Consider the following 9,744-nt stretch of genomic DNA (forward strand, 5'->3'; position numbering starts at 1 on the left):
GCCTCATGCACATGACCGAGTGTGCCGTTTGAGTCCCGTCAGTGATCCGAGGAAAGATAGGACATGTTCTATCTTTCCTCGGATCGGAGACTGACCATTTTTCACAGACCCGATTCACCCGCTAAAGTGAATGGGTCCGTGAAGACTATCGAGTGCCACTCGGATGCCGTCAAAAACGGCCCGAGTGGCACAATGGTCATGTGCATGAGGCATAAAAGTTGTGCAGATTTTAAGAGGTTGTGCCGTATTAGGGGGGCTATATCTTTTACTCCGATTTGGAATAATTATAAACAATTTATGACAATTCCTGAATATAATTTTTGAGAAAGAGTAGGTATTACACTGGTGGGACACATTTTTAAGGAAGGGCAACTAAGCTCTTTTGAGGATTTACAATCCAGATACGGGGTAAATAAGAAATTTGGATACAGGTATTATCAATTATGGCACGCTAGGACAAAAATTTGTTCGGTGTTCAAAAGCACTTTGCTTTAGAATGTATTCTTAAAATGAATGCAGTTAAGACTGCACTTTCAAGTATATATAAAATAATTATTACTTTACATTCACTTAACACTTTTTATAATAGGAATAGGGATATAGGCCCAATAAGTCAGAAGAAATGGGTGAATATTTATAAGAATAGGGGCTGCTACAACAAAGATCAAAGGAGTACGGAGACTAAGCAAAGTAAAAATGAAGTACTTAATTTAATAAAGATAATAATAATAATAATAATAATACAGGCTGTGCGTTTCGACACTGGACAAGCGTCTACCTCAGACCGTACACAAAACAATCAGGTTGGCTCATTAAATACATTAAGATATTTGAAAAAAAGCCGCCAAGTTATAGAGGTCAAAGTGCAGCCGTGATGTCATTGTCAAAAAAAACCCACAATGGACAATTAGTTCAAACATTACAATGGGGAGATAAAACATCAGCATAAGAATGTATGAATGAATAAAACTTTAACAATATAATTAATTAAAAGGAAAAACAGAAGCAAAAAACTCTGCAAGGACATTAAAACCACACACACAAAAAAAGATACAATAGATGATCCACAAGACAATTATAGCGAAAATAAAAAAAATAAAAAAATATATATATATATATATATATATACAGTGTATATATATACATATATATATATATATATATATATATATATATATATATATATATATATATATATACAGTGTATATATATATATATATATATATATATATATATATCAATGAAGAAATAAACGCAGCACTCCAGGAGTAGTTGAAAAACGAATTGTGGTTTATTTAACCCATGTAAAAAATTGCTATGTTTTAGTCCTCTCAGCAGGACCTTTCTCAAGCAATGGTGATATGTGTGGACCAGGGTTTTATACCCTTCACTTGTGGTTACATCATCAGGGATAATTTGTATAAAAACATTGAAAAAGTACATAATAGTGCAATTTAAATACAATAAAAATATGCATACATTGTATATATGCATTATACATACATCAATTAACCCCTTCCCGACATTTGTCATAAGTATACGACATGGAAAGCCAGTGCTTCCCGCAAAATTCGTATACTTACGCCAAATGCTTGGCACCGGCTCAGAAGCTGAGTCGGTGCCATCATCCCCAAATGTCAACTGTATCTGACAGCTTACATCTTGCTGTAGCGGTGGGGACCAAAGTTAGCTTCGATCCCCTCCATTAACCCCTTAAATGCAGCCGCCAAAAGCGATCGCTACATTTAAGTAGTTTGCAGCTCATCGACACCCCAGCAATGAAATCGCCGGGGTGTCGGTGGCTGCAATGGCAACCCGGAGGCCTAATAGTGGCCTCCCGGTGTGCCTAGCACGGGAAACTTCCGTAGCCGCCGGCAAGATGGCGCCGGCTCAGGAGATGAGCCGGCGTCTCCAGCAGTGGATGCCAGCTGTATGTAACAGCTGACATCAACCTGTAATGGCAGGAACCAGAGCTAGCTCCGATCCCTGCCATTAACCCCTCAGATGCAGCGATCGGATGCGATTGCTGCATCTTTGTGGTTGCTAGCAGATCGGCAGCTGTGCCCTGCAATCACACGACTGCAGACTGCTATTATGACACCAGGAGACCTAACAATGGCCTATTGTTTGCCATTATGAAACCCGATTAGGCTCCGTTCAGAGGCGAAGCCTAATCGGCTTGCTGTCAGTGAATGACTGACAGATCTAATACATTGCACTACGTAGGTAGTGCAATGTATTAGGAAAACAATCTGACAGTTGGAACTTCAAGTCCCCTAGTGGGACTAAAGTAAAGTGTAAAAAAAAAAGTGAAAAAAAGTTGTACAAAATATAATAAAAGTTGTAAGTAATAAAATCGAAGTACAGTAAAAAATAATGTAGTACTGTGTTAGCCTGAAACAATATGTAATGTTAAATACTTTTGTGTCAAAAAAGACAAAAGTATAGTAGGTATGATACCTTTATTGGCTAACCATAAAAGTTCTATATGCAGCTTTCAGAGCACACAGGCGCCTTCTTCAGGCAGTTTACAAATTAATGTATTCGAAAAAAGCACAACATTTCGATGTTACACAAAGACAATTAGTACATGAGGTGAATATCCAGACTGCACAGCCAAAGAAGTAATACCTAGAGTAAAAAAAATATATAGACATCTAGATTATGTTGTCAAAGCAAACTTAAATATGGTGGCTGTCCTAAATTCCAGGAGGTCACATTTACTAATATGTATATTTTTGAAGGCAGTTGGGGCAGAGGATCCAGGACTATTAAACCATCACTGAGGGTCTCCGTCTGCCTCAAACTCTTCCTGAAGGAATTAACTCCAATGCCTGTGAGTATTACTTATGTGGTTGAACCTATGTATCCTTTTATCTCTCTATTTATCTCCATCGAGTCTAATGCAGTCATGTGCTCTAATTATGTTTTTTCTGCAAATAGTATGTAGTTATATGGGAATTCTATTTAAACCCCTTAATGACCAGCCTATTTTAAACCTTAATGACCAAGCCCTTTTTTTTAAGTTTTCCATTGTCTCATTCTAAGAGCTATAAACTTTTTATTTTTGTGTCGACATAGCTGTATAAGGTCTTGTTTTTTGCGGGACAAGTTGTAATTTTTAATAGCACCATTTTGGGGTACATAGAATTTATTGATTAATTTTTATTAACTTTTTTTTGGGGGGGACTAGAAAAAAAACAGCAATTTTGCCACACTTTTTTTGCATCCTAAATTTACGCCGTTTACCGTGTGGTATAAATAACACAATAGCTTTATTCAGTGGGTTGTTGCAATTGCAACTATACCAAATTTGTATAATTTTTGTATGTTTTACTACTTTTACACAGTGAAAACATTTTTTTTACAAATTATTTGTTTTTACGTCTCCACATTTGAAGAGCCGTAACGTTTTTCTTTTTTCTCTGATGCAATTGTATGAGGGCTTTTTTTTTGCCGGACGACTTGTAGTTTTTATCGGAATCATTTTGGAGTAGATGCAACTATTTGATCACTTTTTATCACATTTTTTTTAAGGCTGGATTCAAAGAAAACAGCAATTTTTGCAGTGGTTTGGAGCTCCCTCCCTCTCACCAAACTACTCAGATGCGGTGCACGCTATTGAGCACCGCATCTGAAGGGTTAAACGGGTGAGATCGATACTCACCCGGTCGAGCAGGGACGCCCTCAGACCTCAGCTACCTCTGGCAGCTGAGAGCAGGGAGATTTGACAGCTCTGTTTATTTATTCCGATGCAGCGACGTAAAAAGTCTATTGCATCGGAATAAAGCCCGTTAGTGACCACGTAAAAACACTATGGGACGGTCATTAACGGGTTAAATTCAGGTTTTGACATTTTGGAGACTGGTGGAGGTTCATGATCTGCATCTCCACTTTGAACACCAGACGCACTTTAATACTGATATTTCTATTACTGTATATCTAAGACACAATAATTTTTTTGACAAAAGGTAATGAATTTCTATAGCAGCCTGTAGAAGACATTAGGCCGTTTATCCAGCCACTATTACTGGCCACTTACTACATAGAATGACACTGATGGATTAGAAAAAGTTTGATCAAACAGGAAAGAACCTTTTATTTTTACCAAAACATTATTAGTACAGATCTCTTCATATCATCCCATAGTAGAAGCAATTTTATAAAAAGTAAAACTGTACATGGTCATATATTAATATTGTAAATACTTACATCTCAGGTGTGAATTAATAAAAAGGAAAGATGTTCCAAAGATGGTGAAGGTAACACCCAATGCTCCTTTAGTTTTGACATGGTGGAATAGCCTGGTTGTTACATGGGTGTGCTCTACCTCTGTATAAGAAATTAAACACAAAAAGACGGGTCAGTGGTTAAGAGTACTACATGCAACAATGGAATAGAAATTATTTCCAATTAAACTATGGAAATATTACTAGAACATAATTTTGTACTTTGTAACTCTGGAGTGATCTCTTAGATCTCCAATACTCAGAAGTCAAGAATCTGAGAGCCAAGCTCTTAGGCATCTAATTCTAATAACTAAATAAGATGTTCCAGCTAATGACTACATTCAAGACTTCTTATATATATGCAGGAATGTGAGTCTTACCTGAGCAGAACAAGATCAGTTCCCGTCTAACAAAGATGGTGAGATACAGGACTCCGAGCCCGGAGGAGTGATATAATACATAGTGTGGTCCAAGGGTCCGGGTTAAATTTGAAAATTAGGGAGTGATAATACAAAAAGTAGAGCATTGAGAGAGAATTTGTATCAGCCGCCCTGCTGTCCATCTGCAGTCATAGGCAGGTGTAAGACAACCTGAGAAGACTTACCTGTTTGGACATCCTTCCTGAACGCCAATAACATAAATATCTTTCGTATTATCTGATGGTAACAGCAGATCCTCCAGATTTTGCGGGTAATCCTGTTCAAAATATACAAACATTAATATTGTATACAAAGAGTGCCAACTAAACTGACATAGGGTAGAATATAACCTGTCTATGTGATATTCAACTACAAACTAAAGAGACATGGTTACTGGCACATTTCATCCAACTTGAGCTCGGGCACACTGATGGGTCACAATAAATATTGTACATTACTTCTCACCTTTCCCTCCATATTCCAGGTGGCAACATATAGTCTCAACCGTCTATCTGGGAAATAGCGATCCAGTTCTCTAGCGCCGATCACAGCGCTGCTGCCAAAATTTCTGTGAAGATATAGGGAGAAATAAAGATCTAGTGACTGTTATACCACAGCTCTGGATATCTGAGCAATGTATGAGAATTATTAGTTACATACCTTTTACGGATATTTTTGGAGCGCAGGCGGGTCAGCAGGCTGAATGCGCTCTTCTTGGTGTTCTTTGATGTAATGTCACAATATTTGCTGTGACTAAGATCGCTGGATTTTTCATCTGCCATATCTTTGATGACAGAAAACTTCTGGAGCGAGATGTTAGGCTCCTCCATAGTTGGTATGTGTCCCATCAGATTTCCTTTATCAGGAATCTGGGAGACATGATATTTCTTAGATTTTTTTTCCAAAAGGGCATGGTTGTTTAATGCCCGGGTGCAAAACTGCACCAATGTCCTTGGTAGAAAACCAGGAGACAGTCAAGATAGAATTTGACTAATCGACTTTTCCAAAAATAGGACAAATCGCTAACCGTATAAGCAACACAGTAAGAGACACAGTGTAAATCCAACAGCAAAACCTAGACCTATCTTATTGAAATAATAAAATTCTGGGTGCCTGCAGGTACAACTAGGGGCAGCTTTCTGTATATGGATTTACTGCATGTTGCATTGCACTAAGTGGAAGCTATATAAATTTATATACAACAAACCGTATACAGTGACAGCTGCAGAAAGCAGGAATTTTATTATTCAAAGGGGTTATCTGGGTTTTTAAAATTGATGACCTATACTTAGGATAGGCTGTCAATATTAGAGCGGTGTGGGTTAGACTCTTGTCACCCTCGCCGATCAGCCTGCAACCCTTGTATGAGAGCTGCAGCCTCTTCATTGTTTTCATGGTTTACCTTCTCGTTCGTATTAGCACGTGCTGTTACATTTCTAGAGGCTGTGCATGGTATTGCACCCCTGTCCCATTCAAATTAAGGGGTCTTGTTAGGAATTGGATTATAAAAGCGGTAAGGTTTGGAATCTTAATTTATATAGGAGTCCAGTTTAAATTCTCTATCTATATTGGTGTCTCGTCTGGGGTATGAATTCATTTTGGTGCTTGGTCTGGGGTCTGAGTTTATTCTTGTTACTTAAAATGCTGGGAATGGCTGCAGAAGCAATCGGCCAAAATAATTTACTGAAGCACAGGCCTGAGAAGCAATGGAGTGCCTAGAGGATCTTGGGGCCTTCTTTTTATTAGTTTATATTTTAGGCACCATGTCAGATTTGAAGAGGTGCGATGCCAAAACAAAGGAAACACCCCAAAAAAGTCCCCATTTTGGAACTTAAACCTAACAAGGAATTCATTTCGGCATATAGTGAGCATTTTGACCCCACAGATTTGATTAGAATTTGGATGTGAAAATAAAAAATGCATATTACTTTCCAATAAGATGTTGTTTAGCTAAAAAGAAAATCAATTTCCACAAGGAATAAAGAAGAAAAAGCCACCAACATTTGTAAAGCAACTTCTCCAAAGTATGGAAATACCCCATATGTCGTCATAAACTGCAGTTTGGGCACATGGCAGGGCTCAGAAGGGAAGGAGCGCCATTGGCTTTTGGAGTGCAGATTTTGCTGAACTGGTTTCTTGGCGCCAAGTCGCTTTTACAAAGCCCCTTAAGGTAACAGTACAGTGGAAACTTCCCAAAAGTGACTTCATTTAGGAAACTACACCCCTTGAGGAATTCATCTAGCATTTTAACCCCAGACGTGCTTCATAGATTTTGTTAGAATGTGGACGTGAAAATAAAAACCTAAATTTTTTTTCCAATAAGATGTAATTTTAGCTGAAACAAAAAACAATTTCCACAAGGAATAAAGAAGAAAAAGCCCCCAGGATTTGTAAAGCAACTTCTCCATTGTATGGAAATACCCATATGTGGTAATAAACTGCTGTTTGGGCAGACAGCAGGACTCAGAAGGGAAGATTTTGCTGGATTGTTTTCTTGGTACCATGTTGCTTTTCCAAAGCCCCTGTGGGACCAAAACTTTGGAAACGTCCCAAAAGTGACTCCATTTTGGAAGCTATACCCATTGAGGAATTTATCTAGGGGTGTGGTGAGCATTTCGACCCCAGAGGACTTTTATAGATTTTATTAGAATTGGGCAGTGAAAATAAAAATTTCATTTTTTTGCAATGAGACTTAGATTTAGCGCAACATTTTTATTTTCTTAACAAAAAATGGAGAAAAAACACCTCAACATTTGTAAAGCAAGTTCTCCCGAATATGGTAATACCGTATATGTGGTAATAAACTGCTGTTTGGGTACATGGTAAGGCTCAGAAGTGAAGGAGCGCCATTTGGCTTTTGAAGTGCAGATTATGCTGGATTGGTTTCTGGGCGCTATGTCGCATTTGCAAAGCCTCTGTGGTACCAAAACAGTGGAAACCCACCAGAAGTGACCTCATTTTGGAAATGACACCCCTCAAGTTGTTCACCTAGTGATGTAGTCAGCATGTTAGCGCCGCAGGTGTTTTCCAGAAATTAGTGTACAATCAATGTTGTAGAGTGAAAATGGCAATTTTTCCATACATATGCCAATATGTGGTACCCAGCTTGTGCCACCATGAAAAGAGAGCTCTCTAACTATCATGCTGTGATTCCCAGATTTAGAAATATCCTACATGTGGCCCTAATCTTTTGCCTGGACATTCGACAGAGCCCAGGACGGAAAGAGTACAATGCAAAATTGAGGCCTAATTTGGCGACTTACAAAGTATTGGTTCCAAATTGCAGAGGCTCTGATGTGAAATAATAAAATAAACCCCTGAGAAGTGACCCCATTTTGGAAACAACACACTTTAAGGCATTTATTAAGTGGTGTAGTGAGCATTTTTACCCAGAGGTCTTTTCCATAAATGAATGCGCTACGGATGGTACAAAGTAAAATTGTAATTTTTCCCTAGATATGCCATTTCAGTGGCAAATATGTTGTGCCCAGCTTGTGCCACTGGAGACACACACCCCAAAAATTGTTAAAAGGGTTCTCCCGGGTATGGCGATGCTATATTTGTGGAAGTAAACTGCTTTTTGGGCACACTGTAGGGCTCAGAACTGAGGCAGTGCCATTTGGAGTTTTCTTGGTAGGAGTTTTGTTTGGAGTATTACTGGTGTTTCAGTTTATAACGTGGGGGTACATGAAAGCTGTACGGAGTACATCAGGGCATAATAATGGGGTAAAAAAGAATAAAAGAAATAATCCATAGATGTGTGTTACGCTGTGAAGCAATCCTTTATGCACAGGCCAGTGTCGCACTGATAAATGGTGTCATTTCTTATCCCCATTTTGGTACACACTCTGCACCTTTGCAGTTTGTGGAATTTTGCTGGGAAGTGTTCTGGTATAATGCGGGTGCCCTCGCTTCCAGAAGATATGTTTGGGCCCTCCCATTCCTGGTTCCCTAATTTTATTTTAGTTTTTATTATAGACGTAGTGGATGAGGGCTTTTTTGTTGCGGGACCAGCTGTCATTTTTGCTGCTACCATTTTGGGGTGCATGAGACTTTTTGATCACTTTTTATCCTATTTATGGGAGGCAAGATGACCAAAAAACAGCAATTCTGGCATAGTTTTCTAGTTTTTTTTATGCAGCGTTCACCATGCATTATAAATTACATGTTACGTTTATTTTGCGGGTCAGTACGAAACCGGCGATAGCTAATCTATAGCACTTTTTTTCTGTTTTACAACTTTTTGCAAAATAAGTTAGTTTAGTAAAAATATTTTTTCTGTCACCATGTTCTGAGAGCCATAACATTTTAATTTTTCGTTGACGGAGCTATATGAGGGCTTGTTTTTTGCAAGCTGAGCTATAGTTTTTATAGTTTTCATATTATTTTTGCATACATGGGACTTTTTGATCACTTTTTATTCCAATTTTAGGTAGGCAAAGTGACAAAGAAAAAGCAATTCTGACATTGTTCTTTATGTTCATTTTTTTACGGCATTCACCACATAGAATAAATAACATAATATTTTTATAGCTCAGGCCGTTACGGACGCGGTGATGCAAAATATGTATGGTTTATATATTTTTTCAATAATAAAGGACTTAATAAGGGAAAATAGGCGATTGTGTTTTATTTTATTACTTGAAACTTTTATTTTATTTTTTACAACTTTTTTTAACTTTTTTTACATTTATTTATAGTCCCACTATGGGACTTGAAGGTCTAATTTCAGATTTATGTTCTAACACATAGCACTACCTATGTAGCGCAATGTATTAAAACAGTCAGTCGTTCACTGACAGCAAGCCGATTAGGCTAACACCCACCGCTGATGACGCAGGCTTAGCTTCTAAGCCAGCTCTTTCTTCCCACCAGTACCAGAAGCCATTTAGGACCCGCCTCCAGGTGAGGCCTAGGAGGCTTCCGTACTAGTAAGACTGGGAGGGCAGTGTTAGGCCTCCGGTTGGCATTGCAGCCATCTGCCCCCCGGCAATTTTGCCACCTGGGGCGGCGATTGGCTACAAACACCTTAAATGCAGCGGTCACTTTTGACTGCTGCATTTAAGGGGTTAACGGCAGAGATCAGAGCTAATTT

At 38.5% G+C, this 9,744-nt stretch overlaps 1 protein-coding gene across 1 annotated transcript; it reads right to left on the minus strand.

The window, feature by feature from the left end:
• Window positions 1-566: 566 nt before the first annotated feature.
• LOC142741886 (phosphatidylinositol polyphosphate 5-phosphatase type IV-like) lies at window positions 567-5,481 on the minus strand. The gene is made up of 4 exons (XM_075851207.1): window positions 5,310-5,481; window positions 5,115-5,217; window positions 4,835-4,926; window positions 567-681 (listed from the first exon to the last, which is right to left on the minus strand). The coding sequence occupies exons 1-4, from the start codon at window positions 5,477-5,479 to the stop codon at window positions 567-569; spliced, it is 480 nt and encodes a 159-aa protein (XP_075707322.1). The 5' UTR covers window positions 5,480-5,481.
• Window positions 5,482-9,744: the final 4,263 nt, after the last annotated feature.

This window comes from Rhinoderma darwinii, chromosome 2 (genome assembly GCF_050947455.1).
Source record: "Rhinoderma darwinii isolate aRhiDar2 chromosome 2, aRhiDar2.hap1, whole genome shotgun sequence".
Taxonomy (NCBI): domain Eukaryota; kingdom Metazoa; phylum Chordata; class Amphibia; order Anura; family Rhinodermatidae; genus Rhinoderma; species Rhinoderma darwinii.

Bases quoted from the DNA above. Each gene is read 5' to 3' on its own strand.
- LOC142741886 (XM_075851207.1), bottom strand. From the start codon at position 5,479: ATGGAGGAGCCTAACATCTCGCTCCAGAAGTTTTCTGTCATCAAAGAT. The intron at 4,927-5,114 runs GTGAGAAGTAAT...TATTTTGAACAG, and splicing joins CCTGGAATATGGAGGGAAAG to GATTACCCGCAAAATCTGGA. The intron at 682-4,834 runs GTAAGTCTTCTC...TACTTTGCTTAG, and splicing joins CAGGAAGGATGTCCAAACAG to TCTCCGTACTCCTTTGATCT.